General features: G+C 46.1%; 1 protein-coding gene across 1 annotated transcript in view; it reads left to right on the top strand.

Moving 5' to 3' along the window:
* Positions 1-22,770, top strand: part of LOC141128688 (uromodulin-like) — a 66,065-nt gene that overhangs the window by 4,875 nt on the left and 38,420 nt on the right. The window contains exons 2-4 of the mRNA XM_073616122.1: positions 9,283-9,309; positions 16,592-16,771; positions 16,867-16,959. Coding sequence (XP_073472223.1) covers positions 9,283-9,309; positions 16,592-16,771; positions 16,867-16,959 — 300 coding nt within the window. The remainder of the gene's footprint in view (positions 1-9,282; positions 9,310-16,591; positions 16,772-16,866; positions 16,960-22,770) is intronic.

The following is a 22,770-nucleotide window of genomic DNA, read 5'->3' as shown; positions in this document are numbered from 1 at the left end:
GTTATCCTGATATAAAATAATGGATGTGGGGGCATTTTGGTGGGCGTGTTTTTTTTTTTTTTTTTTGGGGGTGGGGGCAGCATTTAATTATTGGTACCAGGCAGCACAATGTCTTGGGCCGACCCTGCCCACATGGCTTCTTACAAACTGCAAACTGAACTTCTTATGGCTTTCTTTCAACAATGGCTTTCTTCTTGCCACTCTTCGATAAAGGGCAGATTTGTGGAGTGCACGACTTAATAGTTGTCCTGTGGACAGATTCTCCCACCTGAGCTGTGGATCTCTGCAGCTCCTCCAGAGTTACCATGGGCCTCTTGGTTGCTTCTCTAATTAATGCTCTCCTTGCCTGGCCTGTCAGTTTAGGTGGACGGCCATGTCTTGGTAGGTTTGCAGTTGTGCCATACTCTTTCCATTTTTGGATGATGGATTGAACAGTGCTCCATGAGATGTTCAAAGCTTGGGATATTTTTTATAATCTAACCCTGCTTTAAACTTCTCCACAACTTTCTCCCTGACCTGTCTGGTGTGTTCCTTGACCTTCATGATGCTGTTTGTTCACTAAGGTTCTCTAACAAACCTCTGAAGGCTTTGCAAAACAGCTGTATTCATACTGAGATTAAATTACACAGTGGTGGACTCTATTTACTAATTAGGTAACTTCTGAAGGCAATTGGTTCCACTAGATTTTAGTTAGGGGTATCAGAGTAAAGGGGGCTGAATACAAATGCACGCCACACTTTCCACATATTTATTTGTAAAAAAAAATGAAAACCATTTAGCATTTTCCTTTCACTTCACAATTATGTGCCACTTTGTGTTGGTCTATCACATAAAATCCCAATAAAATACATTTACGTTTTTGGCTGCAACATGACAAAATGTGGAAAATGTCAAGGGGTATGAATACTTTTTCAAAGCACCGTGAAAGTGGAAGTTCAGTCAAATACTAACTATATTTAAATCTACTCCCATCCCTATTCTAAGCCTATTCTATCTAAAGGAAAGATGTGCATACTTACCTATTCTAAGGGCACTCCAGTGCAGTCACATGATCAGGTGCCAGCGCCGCCTTCAGTGTAGAGGAGGGACAGCGGACTACGGATGCCCCATAGTAAGCCTATGGGTGACGTCATTGCCCAGGCTCTGCAGCCGTTGTGGGCGATCTCTCTTCTTCACTGAAGTCGGCACTGGGACCCAATCATATGACAGGCTCAGAGCACCCTCAGCATAGGTAAGTATACAGATCTATCATTTACAGGATACACAGAATAGGCTTAGAATGAGGGTGGAAGACGAATCAAGTATAGTTAGTGTTAGACTTCGCTTCCACTTTAAGCTGTCCATACACTGATTTCAGCTGGTTCCCGATAAAGCGGCAAAATTCAATCAGTGGTTGGCCCTGTCAGCCGCCTTCTACATGACATCCCTCAGAAGCTGGTTGGAAAACTGTCAGCAGAACAGCAATTGCATCCAAACAGATGTAGATGCTGTCCAGATATTTTGACAGCTGGTGGAACTGGCTGTGAAAATACTATGGCAGCCGCTGGAGCTTCATTCATGTGTGGATGGAGAAATCTGTTATGCCTCGTTTCCACTGAGCGGATCGGTTCGGGTCGGTACAGTTTGGAAGGCCTAGAATGGTCCGGCCTATTCAGGTGATCGTTTCCACTGCAAGCCGGACCAACAGGGGCCATACCTGGGTTTAGAAAAAATGCCTAGCATGGCATCACACGTCTGCCAATCAGTGGAATGTATTGTAGCTCCGCCCTAACCGAACCGTACCATTTTCTATGGCCCCACATCTGAAGCAGGACCCTGAATGGTGCGGTTCGGTTCGGTTGTATGGGCCGCTTTCATAATGGAAACACTCAAAATAGCGTACCGTACCAAACCGATCCACTCAGTGGAAACGAGGCATAATGTTTTTTCTTCAGCCTGCAGGTCGGCTTTAGAGTATAGAAGAAAATGTGGGAGATATTTTATTGAATTATGTACATGCAAAGGACCTGAAAGGCAGATTGTACACAGATTACATACCAATTCTAAATGAACTGTGATTGACTATATGTAGATCACAGGAAAACAAAAAAAACAATGCCAGATGTTATTTATTCAGATATTTTACAGTTCACATATACAGCTACAAATATACGAAATGTGTGTGTGTGTGTGTTAGTGCATATACTATATATATATTAGGGATGAGCCGAACACCCCCCGGTTCGGTTCGCACCAGAACCCGCGAACGGACCGAAAGTTCGCACGAACGTTAGAACCCCATTGACGTCTATGGGACTCGAACGTTCGAAATCAAAAGTGCTCATTTTAAAGGCTAATTTGCATGGTATTGTCCTAAAAAGGGTTTGGGGACCCGGGTCCTACCCCAGGGGACATGTATCAATGCAAAAAAAACTTTTAAAAACGGCCGTTTTTTCGGGAGCAGTGATTTTAATGATGCTTAAAGTAAAAAAAAAAAAGTGAAATATTCCTTTAAATATCGTACCTGGGGGGTGTCTATAGTATGCCTGTAAAGTGACGCGTGTTTCCCATGTTTAGAACAGTCCCTGCACCAAATGTCATTTTTAAAGGAAAAAATCTCATTTAAAACTGCTTGCGGGTTTAATGTCATGTCGGGTCATGGCAATATGGATGAAAATCAGTGAGACAAACGGCATGGGTACCCCCCAGTCCATTACCAGTCCCTTTGGGTCTTGTATGGATATTAAGGGGAACCCCGCACCCAAATTAAAATAAGGAAAGGTGTGGGGCCACCAGGCCCTATATACTCTGAACAGCAGTATACAGGCGGTGCAAACAAGACAGGGACTGTAGGTTTGTTGTTAAGTAGAATCTGTTTGTAATTTTGAACATTTTTAACGTGTTTAGCTCCAGCCAAAAAATCTTTTCTAAGCTTTTTGGAAAACATAGGGAAGGGTTATCACCCCTGTGACATTTGTTTTGCTGTCTTTCCTCCTCTTCAGAAGATTTCACCTCACTTTTTTGTCCCAATGAAAAATGTTTTTTGAAAATTTGGGTTTTTTTGTGGAACAAGGATTGGAAAGCATCAGTGGAAAGGAGAACTTGTTTTCCCATATTAACTCTTACAGGAGAGAATTTCCCTTCCTAGGGGTAGATTTCATCTCACTTCCTGTTGTCTCCTTCCGTTTACAAGTAGGAGTCGTTTGTAAGTTAGATGTTTGAAAGTAGGGTCCTGCCCTATATACTCAGCAGAAATTTGGGCCTTAGGTGTTGCTGTGGCCACAACACTGTAAGCCCTCACAGGGCCCTGCTGTGAAATATTAGATCAAGAATTGTAATTACATGCCCCTGTTGAACAGGAGCTGAAAAATTAGGCCTTAGGCACTGGTGCTGGTGCCACAACACTGCAACCCCTCACAGACACTCTAGTTGGAACGCAGGAACGAGCCCTGCTGCAAATTATTGCTTCAAAAATTGTAATTACACGCCCCTGTTAGACAGGGGCAGAAAAATTGGGCCTTAGGCACTGGTGCTGGTGCCACAACACTGCAACCCCTCACAGACACTCTAGTTGGAACGCAGGAACGAGCCCTGCTGCAAAGTATTGCATCAAAAATTGTAATTACACGCCCCTGTTAAACAGGGGCTGAAAAATTGTGCCTTAGGCACTGGTGGTGGCGCCCAGAACCAAAAATGTTCTTACAAGCTATCAGCGTGATGATTGAGGAGGAAGAGGATAATTACTCAGGGATAGTCACTCAGCATCAGCATAGGCAGTCTTTGAAGGGATCTGAGATTTCAAAAAAAATTATTCGGTTACATCAGCATCAGGTGCTTGGTAGCTGGTGGTGATCCAAGACTCATTCATTTTTATGAAGGTCAGCCGATCGACCGAGTCGGTGGACAGACGCACCCTGTGATCGGTTACCACGCCTCCAGCAGCACTGAATGTGCGTTCCGAAAGAACGCTGGATGCAGGACAGGCCAGTAGCTCAATTGCATACTGTGCAAGCTCTGGCCAGTGATCCATCCTCAAGACCCAGTAACCCAGAGGATTTTCGGTGGGAAAGGTGTCCAAGTCTGATCTTGCCCCTAGGTATTCCTGCACCATGTAAAACAGACGCTGGCGATGGTTGCTGGAACCGATCATACCTTGGGGCTGCGGACCAAAAAATTGTCTGAACGCATCGGTCAGACGGCCACCTTCTCCACCGCTCCTTCTTTGACTGACCGAAGCCTCAGCAACACGTTGTCCAGAAACAGGAGTTTGTAACCTCCCAGTCTCTGGGAACGCGTTGCACAGACCTTTCTGCAAGGCCTCCCGAAGATGTTTCATCCTCTGCTCCCTCTGCGATGGCAAGATAAGGTCCGCAACCTTACCCTTGTAACGTGGATCAAGGAGGGTTGCCAGCCAGTATTGGTCCTTCTCCTTGATACCACGAATACGAGGATCCTTACGCAGGCTTTGCAGGATCAGGGAGGCCATGCAGCGTAGGTTTGCTGAGGCATTCGGTCCGGAGTCCTCTGGGTCACTAAGAACGACATGGTCCGCAGCCACCTCCTCCCAGCCACGTACAAGTCCATGTGTTTCTTGGGACTGATCCCTTAAAGACTGCTGCTGATGCTGAGTGCCAGGCTCCACCTCCATACTGACACAATCTTCCTCCTCCTCCTCTTCCTCCTCGTCCTCTTCCTGTGTGATCGGCGGGCACGCAGGAACACTGTCTGGATAAAGGGGGCCTTGAGAGCTAAGGAAGTCCTCCTCTTCCTGCCTCTGTTCTGCCTCAAGTGCCCTGTCCATTATTCCACGCAGCGTGTGCTCCAACAGGTGGACAAGGGGGACAGTGTCACTGATGCATGCACTGTCACTGCTCACCATCCTCGTGGCCTCCTCGAATGGTGACAGGACAGTGCATGCATCCCTGATCATGGCCCACTGGCGTGGGGAAAAAAAACCAAGCTCCCCTGACCCTGTCCTGGTGCCATAGTCGCACAGGTACTCATTGATGGCCCTCTGCTGCGTGTGCAGCCGCTGCAGCATGGCCAACGTTGAGTTCCACCTGGTGGGCATGTCACAGATTAGGCGGTTCTTGGGCAGGTTAAACTCCTTTTGGAGGTCCGTCAGCCGAGCACTGGCATTATATGACCGGCGGAAATGCACACAGACTTTCCTGGCCTGCCTCAGGACATCCTGTAAGCCCGGGTACCTGCCCAAGAACCGCTGCACCACCAAGTTAAGGACGTGAGCCAAACAGGGCACATGGGTCATTTGTCCCTGTCGGAGGGCAGAGAGGAGGTTGGTGCCATTGTCGCAAACCACCATTCCTGCCTTAAGTTGGCGTGGCGTCAACCACCTCTGAACCTGCCCCTGCAGAGCTGACAGAACCTCTGCCCCAGTGTGGCTCCTGTCCCCCAAGCACACCAGCTCAAGCACCGCATGGCATCTTTTGGCCTGCGTACTTGCGTAGCCCCTTGAACGCCTACGGAGCACCGCTGGTTCCGAGGAAGAGGCCATGGAGGAAGAAGAAGAGGAGGGGGTGGAGGAGAGAGGTGTGTCACAATCAGCATTTTGGAGGCGTGGTGGCGGAACAACCTCCAACACTACTGCACCTTGTCCTGCATCCTTCCCAGCTGCCAGCAGAGTCACCCAATGCGCCGTGAAACTTAGGTAACGTCCCTGTCCATGCCTGCTGGACCATGAGTCAGCGGTAATATGCACCTTACCGCTGACCGCCCTGTCCAGTGAGGCATGGACATTGCCTTCCACATGCCGGTAGAGAGCCGGAATCGCCTTCCGTGAGAAAAAGTGGCGTTTGGGTACCTGCCACTGAGGAACCGCACATTCCACAAACTCACGGAAGGGGGCAGAGTCTACCAACTGAAAAGGCAGCAGTTGAAGTGCTAGCAATTTTGCCAAGCTAGCATTCAACCGCTGGGCATGTGGATGGCTGGGAGCAAACTTCTTTCGGCGGTGCAGCAGCTGGGGCAGGGAAATTTGCCTGGTACAATCTGACGTCGGTGTACCAAAAGCAGATTGCCCACAAGTACTTGGTTGTGACACACCTAATTCTACACCTTCATTCCTCTCACTGCAGGTCTCAGAGAGGACTGAAGGTCTAGTGGGGTTGGAAATCTCAGCTGATGAGGAGCAAGGAGAGATCCTCTTTGTTCTTTGGTGTGGGTCTTTTAGATACGCTTGCCAACGAACTGCATGGCAGGTCAACATATGTCTGGTCAAGCATGTGGTACCCAAGCGGGAGATATTTTGGCCACGCGAGATACGCTTGAGACATATGTTGCAAATAGCAGCGGTGCGATCTGATGCACTCGTCTCAAAAAAGGCCCACACCAAAGAACTTTTTGAATAACGCGCAGAGACTGCAGCGCCCTGCACATGTGGAGCTTTGGGGTGTGATGCAGTCAATGTGCTGCCCTTAGGCTGGCCCCTGGAGGGCATCCTGCCTCGTTGGTGATGTGCTGCCGCCTCCTCCTCCTCCTCCTCCTCCTCCTCTCTCCTATCAGGCACCCACGTTGAGTCAGTGACCTCATCATCCCCTCCCTCCTCATCACTGGAGCAAACCTGGCAGTATGCTGCAGCAGGGGGAGCATGACTGCCAGATTGCTGTCCTTCTTGGGCACCCCCTCTGTCCGCGCTCATGTTACTGCCTTCATCGAGCTCAGTATCGTCATCAGAGCCTTCCAAACGCTGGGCATCCTCCTGGAGCATGTACCCAACACTGTGGTCAAACAGTTCGAGGGAATCCTCATGAGGACATGGTGGAGCTAGGGAAGGAGTCACTGATGACATTGAGCTGAGGGAAGAGGCCGCTGCTTTGCCAGACAAAGCACCCTGGGCATGGGTGAGAGAGGATGAGGAGGATGAGGACGGCTTGGTCATCCACTCGACCAAGTCTTCCGCATGTTGCGGCTCAACATGGCCAGCTGCCGAAAAAAAGGCCAAGCGTGTCCCATGGCCACGTGCTGATGAGGATGCACCGTCTCCACGACCAGCACTAGACACAGAGCCTGCTTGCCCTCTCTTATTGGCTTGTGACTGTCTGCCTCTCCTTCTTGGCCTTCCAGACATACTAATGGCCTGTAGCTGCACTAAGCTGGGATAGAACACCTGTAATTTTCTTCAAGTAGCTTTATATACTGTAACCAGACAAGCCTGCCTGTCGGTAGGAAGATAACAGGAACGAATCTAGCTGTACACTGTGAGCAGGACGCACTGTACTAAATGTAAATAGTCTAGCTGCCTGACCGTGGTACTAATAGGATCAAATAGAACACCTGTAATTTTCTTCAGGTAGCTTTATATACTGTAACCAGACAAGCCTGCCTGTCAGTAGGAAGATAACAGGAACGGATCTAGCTGTACACTGTGAGCAGGACGCACTGTACTAAATGTAAATAGTCTAGCTGCCTGACCGTGGTACTAATAGGATCAAATAGAACACCTGTAATTTTCTTCAGGTAGCTTTATATACTGTAACCAGACAAGCCTGCCTGTCAGTAGGAAGATAACAGGAACGGATCTAGCTGAACACTGTGAGCAGGACGCACTGTACTAAATGTAAATAGTCTAGCTGCCTGACCGTGGTACTAATAGGATCAAATAGAACACCTGTAATTTTCTTCAGGTAGCTTTATATACTGTAACCAGACAAGCCTGCCGGTCAGTAGGAATTTAACAGGAACGGATCTAGCTGAACACTGTGAGCAGGACGCACTGCACTAAATGTAAATAGCAGGAACGGATCTAGCTGAACACTGTGAGCAGGACGCACTGCACTAAATGTAAATAGTCTAGAAGATAACAGGAACGGATCTAGCTGAACACTGTGAGCAGGACGCACTGCACTAAATGTAAATAGTCTAGAAGATAACAGGAACGGATCTAGCTGAACACTGTGAGCAGGACGCACTGGACTAAATGTAAATAGCAGGAACGGCTCTAGCTGAACACTGTGCGCAGGACGCACTGCACTAAATGTAAATAGCAGGAACGGATCTAGCTGAACACTGTGAGCAGGACGCACTGCACTAAATGTAAATAGCAGGAACGGATCTAGCTGAACACTGTGAGCAGGACGCACTGCACTAAATGTAAATAGCAGGAACGGATCTAGCTGAACACTGTGAGCAGGACGCACTGCACTAAATGTAAATAGCAGGAACGGATCTAGCTGAACACTGTGAGCAGGACGCACTGCACTAAATGTAAATTGCAGGAACGGATCTAGCTGAACACTGTGAGCAGGACGCACTGCACTAAATGTAAATAGTCTAGAAGATAACAGGAACGGATCTAGCTGAACACTGTGAGCAGGACGCACTGCACTAAATGTAAATAGCAGGAACGGATCTAGCTGAACACTGTGAGCAGGACGCACTGCACTAAATGTAAATTGCAGGAACGGATCTAGCTGAACACTGTGAGCAGGACGCACTGCACTAAATGTAAATAGTCTAGAAGATAACAGGAACGGATCTAGCTGAACACTGTGAGCAGGACGCACTGCACTAAATGTAAATAGCAGGAACGGATCTAGCTGAACACTGTGAGCAGGACGCACTGCATTAAATGTAAATAGTCTAGATAGAAGATAACAGGAACGGATCTAGCTAAACTGAATACAGTGTATATATATATATATATGCAACACCTGGGATGCATATATATACACAATACACTGTAAGTGCAGCTAACTGACTGACTGTTCTGCCTAATCTATCTAACTCAAATCAAATGACACTGTCTCTCTCTCTCTCTATCTCTCAGCACACCGGAACACACACTACACAGGGCCGCCGTGCAGGCGGCCTTATATAGTGTGGGGTGTGTACTAAATCCCCTGAGCCATAATTGGCCAAAGCCACCCTGGCTTTGGCCAATTACAGCTCTCTCTACTGACAGCGCTGTGATTGGCCAAGCATGCGGGTCATAGTGCATGCTTGGCCAATCATCAGCCAGCAATGCACTGCGATGCCGCAGTGAATTATGGGCCGTGACGCGCCACACGAATTTAGCGCGAACGGCCCATAACGTTCGCAATTCGGCGAACGATCGAACAGCCGATGTTCGAGTCGAACATGGGTTCGACTCGAACACGAAGCTCATCCCTAATATATATATATATATATATATATATATATATATATATATATATATATATATATATATATATATATATATATATATACACAAGCACACACACACACTTATTTATATATAGTTTATTGTATATATCACTTTAGAATACAGCCTTTGACTCTTCCTTCTTTTTTGCCAATTTCTAGGTGCTCAGTGCATAGATCCTACAAACTGTAAGTACACTCCATGTTTTAAAAATACAGGAAACTGCATGATAAGTCTTAACATTAAATGATTAAATATTACAAATTAGACACAGATTTTTAGATGATGATGTTTGACTGTTCATAGCCAGACTGTTAATAATAATCAGCATCAGCACTTATTCATCAACTCAATCACTTAGACAGGCTATAGATGGTGCAAATTTATTTTCTGCAACCACAGTCGATTCCCCATCAACACAATCAGTGTTTTGCTGGCGGAGGGGGAACAGACCCTGCAGGGAGAACACAGTGATGATTATAGTGGCTGGCAATAATCGCATTCTGAGAATCTGACATGCTGGTTATGCCCAAGTCGATCGATGGATGGATGGGTACATTCAGCCTGCCCATAAATAGTTTGAAACTCGGCCGGTTCAGCGGAGAACATTGAACCATCTATGGGCGGCTTAAAGCATTAAAGTACAAAATACTCAACACAAAAACAGAATTGCTTCACTAAAAAAGCGCAGCTCCTCCACTCTGGGAATCGCTAGATAGCTACATCTTCTCCCCAAATGTCTCAAATATGCATACAAAAAAAAACACTTTTACATCAGCGATTACCCCTATTCTCACCTGGCAATCATTATTTATCACTATTTCAATTTTGATTCCAACAATTCATGGCCGTCAAGGTCTTAGACAGCCAAATCAAGCAATCTCATATCCTAGAAAATGAACAACCAGAAATCAATACTCAATCTATAAAAGGATTGTAAAGTCTCATGGTTTTTCATTCTGTGCATTAAAGTGGAAGTCCAGGCAAAAATTAAAATGTTTCTATTAATTATATGTAAAATATCTTTATCTTTGACATTATTCATTTTCTGTATAGCTGATTAGAAAGTCTAATCAAAGCCAAACAATAAGCTTCTTCCTGTTCTTCAGGGACAACCTTCTTTCCTTATATGTGAATTCTGCATGGGGGGCCTCCGATTTCCTGAAAACGTTGTCCTTCTCTTCTACACAGCCATGCCTACTGTTCATTCTAACTGCCCCCATCCCTTCTCTCCTTCACAGATCTCCTCCTGTCTTCATAGCCTCTTTTTGGATAGCAGTTTTTCCTGAGAAAGAAGGGGGGGGGGGGGCAGGCAGGCTCTGGAAGTATGTTCTGTTTGTTAGAAACTGTAATATAGATTACAATGCAACATGCTGCAGATTTTCTACAATGTGCAACCACGTGGTTTCATGGCACTGTGATGGGCACCGTGTGCATGGTGTGGCACTGTGATGGGCACTGTGTGCATGGTGTGGCACTGTGATGGGCACTATGTGCATGGTGTGGGTGCCTGTACTATGATCATTGTAGATTGTGAGATGAGACCCGGGGGGTAGGGCTGAGGCCGGCATTCGTGTCTACCAGCGCCGCCGGGGGACCCCAGAAGTGGAGGATCGGGGTTACTCTTTGCAAAACGTACTGCACAGTGGAGGTAAATATATTATGTTTGTTATTTAAAAAAATAAAAAACGAAGCCTTACAATTAATTTAAGGACCGAGCTTCTTTCTGAGATTTGTTGTTTAAAAACAGTTTTTTTTTTGCTAGAAAATTGCTTAGAAAAAAATATATAATGTTTGGGGGTTCTAACACCCTAGAGAATAAAATGGCGGTCGTTGCAATACTTTCTTTCACACCGTATTTGCGCAGCAGTCTTACAGGCGCACTTTTTTTTAGAAAAAATACACTTTTTTGAATAAAAAAATAAGACAACAATAAAGTTAGTCCAATTTTTTTTTTATATTGTGAAAAATAATGTTACGCCGAGTAAATTGATACCCAACATGTCACGCTTCAAAATTACGCCCGCTCGTGAAATGGCAAACTTTTACCCTTAAAAATCTCCATAGGCGACGTTTAAAAAATTCTGCAGGTTGCATGTTTTGAGTTACAGAGGAGGTCTAGGGCTAGAATTATTGCTCTCGCTCTACCGATCGCGGCAATGCCTCACATGGGTGGTTTTAACATCATTTTTGTATGTGGGCGCTACTCACTCTCAGTAGCGCCCACATCTCGGTGGGACGGGGCACGTTTAAACTTTTTTTTCCTTACCTTTTATTTTTATGCTGTTCTTTAAAAAAAAATTGTGTCACTTTTATTCCTATTACAAGGGATGTAAACATCCCTTGTAATAGAAAAAAAGCATGACAGGACCTCTTAAATATGAGACCTGGGGTCAAAAAGACCTCAGATTTCATATTTACACTAAAATGCAAAAAGAATACAAATAAAAAAATTGTCATTTGAAAAAAAAAAAAAAGTCCCTTTAAAAGCTACATTTTGGCGTTGCTTCTCCCCTGCAATGATATGGAGACGGGTGGAGACCCATCTTCCCCTCACTCGTCTCCATAGCAAGCCAGCAAGATGATGCGATTGCCTCCGCCGCTACCGATGGCTCCGATAAGCGGCGGAGGGCACCGGAGCGCGGCGAGAGGGGGCCCCTCTCCCGCTGCCGATAAAAGTGATCTCGTGGTGAATCCGCCACAGAGACCACTTTTATGAAGAAGAGGATACCTGGGTTATGACGATATTCCTCTTCAAACTAGTGACGTAAGATGACGACGGGCGGTCCGTAAGTGGTTAATTGAACAAGCTGAAGTTTGAAGCTGATTGGCTACCATGCACTACTGCACCCAATTTTGCACTATCTAGCTTTAGTAAATCAATCCATTAGGCTCCATACACATCTCCGCGTATGGGGGCAACAATCGTTGTAAAAACACGCAAATAGTCTCCCAAAAGAAGCTCCTGTATTTCTTTTGGAAAACGGCATCCCGCGATTCTGTTCGCACGTTTTTACCACGTCTGTCGCCCGGGAAAATCATGCTGCATTTGAGGTGTTTTTAAAATTAACTGGCAACGCAATTCGGAACGTAGAGATGTGAACGGAGCCTTAAAGTTGTTGTAAACCCTTTTGACTACACGTAAGGCTATAATAAGCGCCGGTTCACATTAGAAGCGGCACGACTTGCAGGTCGCCTCACCGAGGCGACCTGCACAGGACTGCCGCGGCGACTTGCAAGACGACTTCTGTATAGAAGTCTATGCAAGTCGCCCCCAAAGTAGTACAGGAACCTTTCTTCTAAGTCGGAGTGACTTGCGTCGCTCCGATTAGAACGGTTCCATTGTACAGAACGGGAGGCGACTTGTCAGGCGGCTAGGTCACCTGACAAGTCGCCCCCGTGTGAACCGGCTCTCAGGCTTACCTGTAGCTACCGTGGATACCTCCTAAACCTGCAGCGTTTAGGAGATATCCACTGTATCAGTATGTGCCTACGTCATCGGCACACGCGCACTGAAGAAACGGACCGAGCGCGACGTTTCTTCAGCTGTTGTGCCGTTACCAGCTGTGTGCCGTAATCACGGCTCACGACATGTCCCCAGCCAGAGCAGTGTGGCGGGACCACTATGGGGGCTTCGATCTAAGGTAAGTATTTCATAATGAGCTGGTATGCTATGCATACCAGCTCATTATGCCTTTGTCCTGAGGGTTTTGTTTTTTTTCGTGGGTTTACAACCACTTTAATGTCTCCTTTGAAAGTGCAGATAAATCTCAGGTTCTTTTGTTTCTTTTTACCAAAGTGATACAATATATCATTTCTTTACCATATGCACCAATCCTCCATGTCACAAGTGCAGTGTCTGTAAGAGTACATTCAGACAGTTGAAAAGCAGTAGCCAGGGGCAGCTGCCAGCAAGAATCAGTAGATTCTTGCCTGTGGTTATAAATGCTTCCTTCCATCTGCAACTGTCGAATGTTTAGGCTTCATGCACACGAGACACCGGTGCAAACTCTGCTGAACACATGTTTTTAAAAGTTGAAACTGGCGTTTAGAAACGCCTGTTTTGCCGCGTTTTACCGCGTTTGTGTCTAGAAGCGCCTGTAGAGCAGAGAATGACATTTTGCGATCCAACTTTGGGGCCCGTATCTCAGGGCCACTTAGTGCTAGGAACCCAAAATTTGGTGTACTAACACAGTGGAACTAACTCTACATATCCAAAGCTGGGGTTCCTAGCACCAAGTGGCCCCGAGATACGGGGCCCCAAAGTCGGGTTGCAAAATGTCATTCTCTGCTGCAGAAAAGTGCTTGACATTTTGTGACCCGACTTTGGAGCCCTAAATTTGGATATGTTGTAGTGCTGGTTTCACTGTGTTTGCACACCAAATTTGGGGTTCTTAGCACCAAGTGGGCTCGAGATATGGGGCCTCAAAGTCGGGTCACAAAATGTCATTCTCTGCTGCAGTTTACCATCATATTTCTCTGTTTTCTGGTCCAAAAAATAGGGTTCCTTTAAAAACACTTATAAATGCAAAAGCGGCTAAACGCGTTACCGGCGTTTGGCGTCTGAAACGTGGAAAATTTTCGCGTCTGAACCCATTTTTTTTGCTTCTTGAAAAACGAGGTTAAACACAACTACCTAAAAACGCCAAAAAACAAGACTGTGTACATGGACACATAGGATAACACTGAGTTCAGGAGCAGTTGAAAAAAGTGTCCAACTGCCTCTGAATGCGCGTTTAACAGCGTCTGGTGTGCATGAGGCCTTACTCTGTACAAATCAATGGCTGGTGCCTCCACTGTTCACATGTAACCGCTCATCTGAGGGGGCAGGAAGGGGTAGTACAAATAATATTAGGATCAGTGGTCAGGGACCTAAAGTGACCCTGTCAGAACAGGGTCACTGCCAAAACATTTCATACCTGTAATTAAAGAGGCAGCCCATTTTTTGGGGAAAGTCAAAGGTGAGGGATAGGCTTAGTGTGAATCTGATAAGTGATAGGGGATTTCCCTGCGGGAGATGGACGGGAAGGTGTCGATCAGAGACCTCCTAACCTTAGGAGGGACAAGGCCGTTGCTTCTCCATCCGGCCGAACAGGAAGTGGGTCCAGAGACATGATTGGCCTGGAGTCCTAAGACTCCTTGGCCAATCGGGTCCCAGGACCTGCTTCCTGATTGGCCAGGAGGAGAATCAGGAAGACAATAGCAAATATTAATTTGCTATTGTCACACAACTGGGTGGGCTCAGGGAGCCCCGGCCTACCCTTTTCTGAAGCCAATTAGAGCCTCAGGCTCTAATCATGTGCTTTAATTAAAAAATATTGGAATCCATGCATCCAGATTAGGGGGGCAGCGCCCCTGCGCCCCTTGTGGATGGGCCGCCACTGGAAGTATGGGGAAAACAAATAAGCAGTACATTCTACCCTAATGCTTTCATGTCTTTTCATTTGTTAGGTACAGGCATTTGAACTATCGGGAAGTCGTCTGTGACAGTTCTTTCTCTGTTTAAAAGTTTAAAGGGGGTGGAAACATCTCCAGCAATACATTCCCTCTTTCAGTGCTTCCCTCTCTTGGACATGTGGCCATGCTTGGTGATCAGATACACACCCAGCTGCCAGCTAGAGCAAGCGCACTTTTCACGCGCCTCCATCTCCTGCAGTCTACTCACCTCCGGTAACTCTGCTGGTCTTGTGTTCTTGGCTGCGCTTTCCCTCCAGTTTGTATATTCTCCCCTCTGCAGCTTTCCTCTCCCTCTCCCATGGGCTTTGATCTCCAACTATCTCAGTCCATCCCCTGGGAATGTCAGCCAACATATGTCAAGCTCAGCGATCCTCTGACCCAATACGGGAAATGTTTCCTAAACATCCCACTGCGTTCATTTATAAGGAAAGACATGTAAATATCAGCCCCTGTTTGCTGTGACATTCTGTTTTGTGAATGAACACAATGTGATAGACGTGTGCAATACATTGCCTTGAGAATTTGTTTTTCGACAAAATTCGACAAATTCGTTAATGTTCGAATTAACGAAAACCTGTTTAACAAATTTTTCCGAAAACAAAAATTTCGGAAATTCAGAAGTCCAAAAGAAAATCAGAAAATTCAAAAGCCTGAAAATTCATAAATCATAAATAATAATTAAACTAAATAACAATAACTATTGCTAACTAATAAATTATAGGTATTGGAATTTCCTTTCAAATTTGGCTGTTAGTGAACGTAACGAATACAAATGTATCCAAAGTTACGAATTATCCAAAATAACAAATGCCGCATCTAAACAAATAGAACATAACAAATGAATAATAATAAATAATAAAAACTTTATTATTATTATTATTATTCATTATTATTAATTTGTTATGTTCCATTTGTTTAGATGCAGCATTCGTTATTTCAGATAATTCTTAACTTCAGATAAATTCGTATTTGTTACGTTCACTAACAGCCAAATTCTAAAGGAAATTACAATACCTATAATTTATTAGTTAGTTGTTATTAGTTAGTTAGTTATTATTTTGGATTTTTGGAGTTTTCGGATTTTCAAATTTTCGGATTTTTGAATTTTCGCATTTTCATCCTTATTTTAGAATTTTCGAGTGTTTGGACTTCCGAATTTTCGGATTTTCTCATGTTCGAATTTTTGAATTTTGGGATTTATTTGAAATAACGAATTTCGATCATAACGAATGACCTGAAAAACGAAAATGAACACATTTTTCAGCAGTGCACATGTGTACAATGTAATATATAGAGAGCATATCTTTTCAGTACATACCGGTAGCAGTGCTGTAGGGGAGAGGAAGGCTGAGAACTCCCTGCCCTCTAAATCTAAAGTGAGATATCTAATAAAAGCCAGTGTTGCATTTTACTTTGAAATGTATGCCTTGAATTGTAACTTTACCAGGAATGTAGAATGTAATATAAAGAGCGATGACTTCTACAGTCACTAAAGTCTGCTGCTACTATCAGAGGTTTGTGGTGTGAGCTGAGATCGGTCTGCCTACAACAGGGAGGAGGGAGGGAGGGGAGCAGCTCTGTGTGTTGTGTGAAGTCTCTGGAATGAGCAGAAAGCCGACATCATCAGAGAGAAGAGAAAGGAGGGGGGCGGATCCAGACTCTTATTGTCGGGATGACACTCCAGGAAAGTCTGTACCCCTCCTACAGGTAATAAACTCTATTTTAACAGAAAGGGTGCGCTTTTCAGAGGGCAGGAAAGATTTGTAGATACAAACAGCTCATAAGGATTAGGATTAAGCAAAATAAAAGGAAACTCATACTTCTCTTTTAATACTCCTGTTGAGAAAGAAGTTTTTTTTTCAACTGTTTGCAAAAGTTTATGGCCAGTTTTACAAATACTTTTTGCAGTTCTAAAGATATTGCAGATGTTTTTTAGTCATGTGACTTGATCTGAAAACTGACTAACTACAAAAGTTCCTGGTTTCTGACATCTTCTTTTTCTTCTCTTCCCAGCTACGTACAGGGATCTGACATTTTGTACCTCATGTTCTGGGAGCTGTACTCCTGACAATGGATGTTCATGTAGTGATCCCCTTCTGAACTGTGTCCCAACTCCAGGTATTGATTGCCCTAACCCTGTGTTATGCTGTCCAGATGGCCTATTCTACAATAAAAATCAGTCCTGTTGCTCAAGTAAGTATTTTCATATCAGTTCGGAGTGAACTTTCTGAGTCTGACCATTTAGGATTTGTCATTTATAAGATATTTTTCTGCTTTGTCTTCTGCAGCTTTTCCTTTCTGTGAGACAAAATGTGCTACAGATGAATATTGCAACTCATTAGGAGATTGTGAATGTAATACCACCTTGTACAGAAATCTGAGTAAGACTTTGTTTATTTTCTTTCCTTTGCAATGCCAATTTGGTCATTAGAGATAATGTACAGTATGTGCTTGGTGGGCATATATTATGGGTTTTTGTCAGTGTATGCTTTGCTCTGTCATGTTTTTGTTATTATATGTAGATAAATGTGTAGATTTGTCATTAGATGGCGCTCTTAGTGGATCAGTAGTTTTATTTGCTGATTAAAGTACACCAGACATGAGAATATTATGGGGACTGACACCGGTGATCATTTTCAAAGTGCTGGTTTCTGAATCTCTGACCTGGAACAAGCATGCAGGAAATTATAACTGGAGAAAAGTCAGAGATCCTGATATCTATATCTGTTCCTAGTTGCTGACTGAAGCCAAATCATCAACATGACAGCCAGGAAACCGGCATTTTAATCAGGCTAGTTCAGCAATGGCAGCCCATAGAACCCTTAACTGTGGATTAGGATATCAGCCACACAGGGAGAGCATTGTTTTCAACAAGTCATGGACTTATAATGTGAGAAGGACCAGGAAAGCACAACTATTTTGTGGCACTGCAAATAATAAAGTAGAATCAGTTTATGTCATGAGAAAATATGGCTGGGCATACATTAAAACACTATTATATACTGGTAGGATTATTTATAGCAAACTGCTCTTTTACAAAAAATTTGTAGATCCCTTTACAGTCAATGGCATTATCCCTAACAATGAAATTTAGTTTGTTAAAGTGGGAATAAACTTCCATCTCTGACCTGTACCTATAAGTAAGCCTATAATATGACTTACCTATAGGTACTGTAAATATCTCCTAAATGTGCATCGTTTAGGAGATATTTACTGTATATGCAACCGATGATGTCTTTGGTGCATGCTTTCTGAAGGAACGGCCCGGGTGGCTCCTGTGCCATAAACAGTGGCTCCTCCGCGCATGTGCTGGAGTGATATCATCCGGGCTCTGGCCAATCACACAGCTAGAGTCCGCAGATCCGGATAGAAGACGGGTGAAGATGGAAGCGGCCTCCAGCGGTTTCAGTGCATCTCTGGAATGCTTTGTTTTCAGGTACATTTCACATAATGTGCTAGTATGTGATGCATACTAGCACATTATGCCTTAAACTTTCAGGTAAAAAAAAAAAAAAACTTTTACCCAGCGGTTTACTACCGCTTTAAAGCACAGTGGGGTTGATTTACTAAGACTGGAGAGTGTAAATTCTGGTGTAGTTGTGCATAGAAACCAATCAGCTTCCAGATTATATTGTCAAAGCCTAATTGAACAAGCTAAAGTTAGAAGCTGATTGGCTACCCTGCACAGCTACACCAGATTTTGCACACTCCAGTTTTGGTAAATCAACCCCAGTGCATCCTTAATAATTGGCATTTACCTTTTTTCATTCTTGTTCCATCTCAGTGATGCTGATCTTCTGCAGCCTCTTTGCAGACACTTTATTTCTATATGCATGTACTCCAATGACCACTGCATTTCACAGGGTGGCTTTCCTTATGGTGACAACAGTGGTCTGTGCCTTCATAATGCGTGTTGATGTGTAATTTCTATCAGTAGCCCATGTGACAGGGTGACAATGCAGTATCACTACTGTTGTCACTCTATGACCAGCAGTGCCTGAACCAGGACTTTTATGGCAGGAGCACCAGGTGTTATTTAAATAAAAGCTGTAGATATGAGAATATTAAAAATGGCTTTTGAAATTACATGAAATTTGAATAATTGGGTTTGTATCCACTTTAAAACCAAAATCCATGCAGATGTAAAAGACACACATTACCAAGCCAGTAATGTTTAATAACAACTTCAGGACCGGCATATTGTACCCCATTCATTACCAGGCAAGTTTTCAGGATTGTGATACGGACAATTACTCACTTATGCAACACTGTACCCAAATGAATTTTATATCATATTTTTGAGACAGATAATGGAGGATTCAAAATAGGTCTAATGACACATTTCTGGCAGTATTTTCCTTAAGCATTTGTGTCGGTGTCGGTAACATTACAGATTTCTGCTGCAAATTCAGGTAGTTCCCACTATCGCTATGTTAAGAACCTGCCGCTGTGGCAGTGACCAATTGCCAGAGAATGACCGCCAGTTCTAAAATGAGGAAACTGGCGGTAATTAGCACCAGCTCTATAGAGGCACACGAGTACCATAGTGGGGCCTGTGCTATGAAACAGTCATGTATGTGACAACTTCCTGCACAGAGTTGTATCCCCAGTCTTGTTTAGCTCAAAGCTAAATGTAAACGGTAATATAGATGATGTCATTACTGAAATATTTGGGAAATGAATTGTCACTGGGTGGGCAGAACCTGAGGAAGTAGCTTTTCAGTTCCCCATCAGGCTCCACCCACCTCTACTACAAAAATCCTCAGCCATGCGCCTGTCAGTGTGATCGGGGAAGGAGGGAAGGGAAGGGAAGGGAAGGGAAGAAGGAAGGAAGGAAGGAAGGAAGGAAGGAAGGAAGGAGGGAAGGAAGGAAGGAAGGAAGGAAGGAAGGAAGGAAGGAAGGAAGGAAGGAAGGAAGGAAGGAAGGAAGGAAGGAATGAAGGAGGGAAGGAAGGAGGGAGGGAAGGAGGGAATGAAGGAAGGAATGAAGGAGGGAGGGAAGGAGGGAATGAAGGAGGGAGAGAAGGAGGGAATGAAGGAGGGAGAGAAGGAGGGAATGAAGGAGGGAATGAAGGAGGGAATGAAGGAGGGAATGAAGGAGGGAATGAAGGAGGGAATGAAGGAGGGAATGAAGGAGGGAATGAAGGAGGGAATGAAGGAGGGAATGAAGGAGGGAGGGAAGGAGGGAGGGAAGGAGGGAGGGAAGGAGGGAATGAAGGAGGGAGCGAAGGAGGGAATGAAGGAGGGAGCGAAGGAGGGAAGGAGGGAGGGAAGGAGGGAATGAAGGAGGGAAGGAAGGAGGGAATGAAGGAAGGAAGGAAGGAAGGAAGGAAGGAGGGAGGGAAGGAAGGAAGGAAGGAAGGAGGGAGGGAAGGAGGGAATGAAGGAGGGAGCGAAGGAGGGAAGGAGGGAGGGAAGGAGGGAATGAAGGAGGGAAGGAAGGAGGGAATGAAGGAAGGAAGGAGGGAGGGAAGGAAGGAAGGAAGGAGGGAGAGAAGGAGGGAGAGAAGGAGGGAATGAAGGAGGGAATGAAGGAAGGAATGAAGGAGGGAGCGAAGGAGGGAATGAAGGAGGGAAGGAAGGAGGGAGGGAAGGAGGGAATGAAGGAAGGAAGGAAGGAGGGAATGAAGGAGGGAGAGAAGGAGGGAATGAAGGAGGGAGCGAAGGAGGGAAGGAGGGAGGGAAGGAGGGAATGAAGGAGGGAAGGAAGGAGGGAATGAAGGAAGGAAGGAAGGAAGGAAGGAAGGAGGGAGGGAAGGAGGGAATGAAGGAGGGAAGGAAGGAGGGAATGAAGGAAGGAAGGAAGGAAGGAAGGAAGGAAGGAAGGAAGGAGGGAATGAAGGAGGGAGAGAAGGAGGGAATGAAGGAGGGAGGGAAGGAGGGAATGAAGGAGGGAATGAAGGAGGGAGAGAAGGAGGGAATGAAGGAGGGAGCGAAGGAGGGAATGAAGGAGGGAAGGAAGGAGGGAATGAAGGAAGGAAGGAAGGAAGGAAGGAGGGAAGAAAGGAGGGAGGGAAGGAGGGAATTAAGGAGGGAGAGAAGGAGGGAATGAAGGAGGGAGCGAAGGAGGGAAGGAGGGAGGGAAGGAAGGAAGGAAGGAGGGAAGGAAGGAAGGAAGGAAGGAAGGAAGGAAGGAAGGAAGGAAGGAAGGAGGGAGGGAAGGAGGGAATGAAGGAGGGAAGGAAGGAGGGAATGAAGGAAGGAAGGAAGGAAGGAAGGAAGGAAGGAAGGAAGGAGGGAATGAAGGAGGGAGAGAAGGAGGGAATGAAGGAGGGAGGGAAGGAGGGAATGAAGGAGGGAATGAAGGAGGGAGAGAAGGAGGGAATGAAGGAGGGAATGAAGGAGGGAGCGAAGGAGGGAATGAAGGAGGGAAGGAAGGAGGGAATGAAGGAAGGAAGGAAGGAAGGAAGGAGGGAAGAAAGGAGGGAGGGAAGGAGGGAGGGAAGGAGGGAATTAAGGAGGGAGAGAAGGAGGGAATGAAGGAGGGAGGGAATGAAGGAGGGAGAGAAGGAGGGAATGAAGGAGGGAAGGAAGGAGGGAGGGAAGGAGGGAAGGAAGGAGGGAATCAAGGAGGGAAGGGGGGAATGAAGGAGGGAATGAAGGAAGGAAGGAAGGAAGGAGGGAATGAAGGAGGGAATGAAGGAGGGAGAGAAGGAGGAAATGAAGGAGGGCGCGAAGGAGGGAATGAAGGAGGGAGCGAAGGAGGGAATGAAGGAGGGAGGGAAGGAGGGAATGAAGGAGGGAGGGAAGGAGGGAGGGAAGGAAGGAATGAAGGAGGGAAGGAGGGAGGGAAGGAGGGAATGAAGGAAGGAGAGAAGGAGGGAATGAAGGAGGGAGGGAAGGAGGGAGGAGAGGAGGGAATGAAGGAGGGAATGAAGTAAGGAAGGAGGGAGGGAAGGAGGGAATGAAGGAGGGAGAGAAGGAGGGAATGAAGGAGGGAATGAAGGAGGGAGGGAAGGAGGGAGGGAAGGAGGGAGGGAAGGAGGGAATGAAGGAAGGAGAGAAGGAGGGAATGAAGGAGGGAATGAAGGAGGGAGGGAAGGAGGGAGGAGAGGAGGGAATGAAGGAGGGAATGAAGTAAGGAAGGAGGGAGGGAAGGAGGGATGAAGGAGGGAGAGAAGGAGGGAATGAAGGAGGGAGGGAAGGAGGGAGGGAAGGAGGGAGGGAAGGAGGGAATGAAGGAGGGAGAGAAGGAGGGAGAGAAGGAGGGAGAGAAGGAGGGAATGAGGAGGGAGAGAAGGAGGGAGAAGGAGGGAATGAAGGAGGGAGCGAAGGAGGGAATGAAGGAGGGAGCGAAGGAGGGAATGAAGGAGGGAAGGAAGGAGGGAAGGAAGGAGGGAAGGAAGGAGGGAAGGAAGGAAGGAAGGAAGGAGGGAGGGAAGGAGGGAAGGAAGGAGGGAAGGAAGGAGGGAGGGAAGGAGGGAGAGAAGGAGGGAATGAAGGAGGGAGAGAAGGAGGGAATGAAGGAGGGAGGGAAGGAGGAAATGAAGGAGGGAGAGAAGGAGGGAATGAAGGAGGGAAGGAAGGAGGGAGGGAAGGAGGGAATGAAGGAGGGAATCAAGGAGGGAAGGAATGAGGGAGGGAAGGAGGGAATGGGGGAAGGAAGGAAGGAGGGAGGGAAGGAGGGAATGAAGGTGGAATGAAGGAGGGAGAGAAGGAGGGAATGAAGGAGGGAATGAAGGAGGGAATGAAGGAGGGAGAGAAGGAGGGAATGAAGGAGGGAAGGAATGAGGGAGGGAAGGAGGAAATGAAGGAGGGAATGGGGGAAGGAAGGAAGGAGGGGGAGGGATGAGGAGGGAATGAAGGAGGGAGAGAAGGAGGGAATGAAGGAGGGAATGAAGGAGGGAATGAAGGAGGGAGGAAGGAGGGAATGAAGGAGGTTGGAAGGGGGAGGGAGGGAAGGAGGGAATGAAGGAGGGAGAGAAGGAGGGAATGAAGGAGGGAGGGAAGGAGGGAAGGAAGAAGGGAGGGAAGGAGGGAATGAAGGAGGGAATCAAGGAGGGAAGGAAGGAGGGAGGGAAGGAGGGAATGAAGGAAGGAAGGAGGGAGGGAAGAGGAGGGAATGAAGGAGGGAGGGAAGGAGGGAATGAAGGAGGGAGAGAAGGAGGGAATGAAGGAGGGAGCGAAGGAGGGAATGAAAGAGGGAGCGAAGGAGGGAATGAAAGAGGGAGCGAAGGAGGGAAGGAAGGAGG

The sequence above is a fragment of the Aquarana catesbeiana genome, linkage group LG02 (genome assembly GCF_042186555.1).
Source record: "Aquarana catesbeiana isolate 2022-GZ linkage group LG02, ASM4218655v1, whole genome shotgun sequence".
NCBI lineage: Eukaryota > Metazoa > Chordata > Amphibia > Anura > Ranidae > Aquarana > Aquarana catesbeiana.
This window is presented reverse-complemented; position numbering and strand designations above follow the sequence as displayed.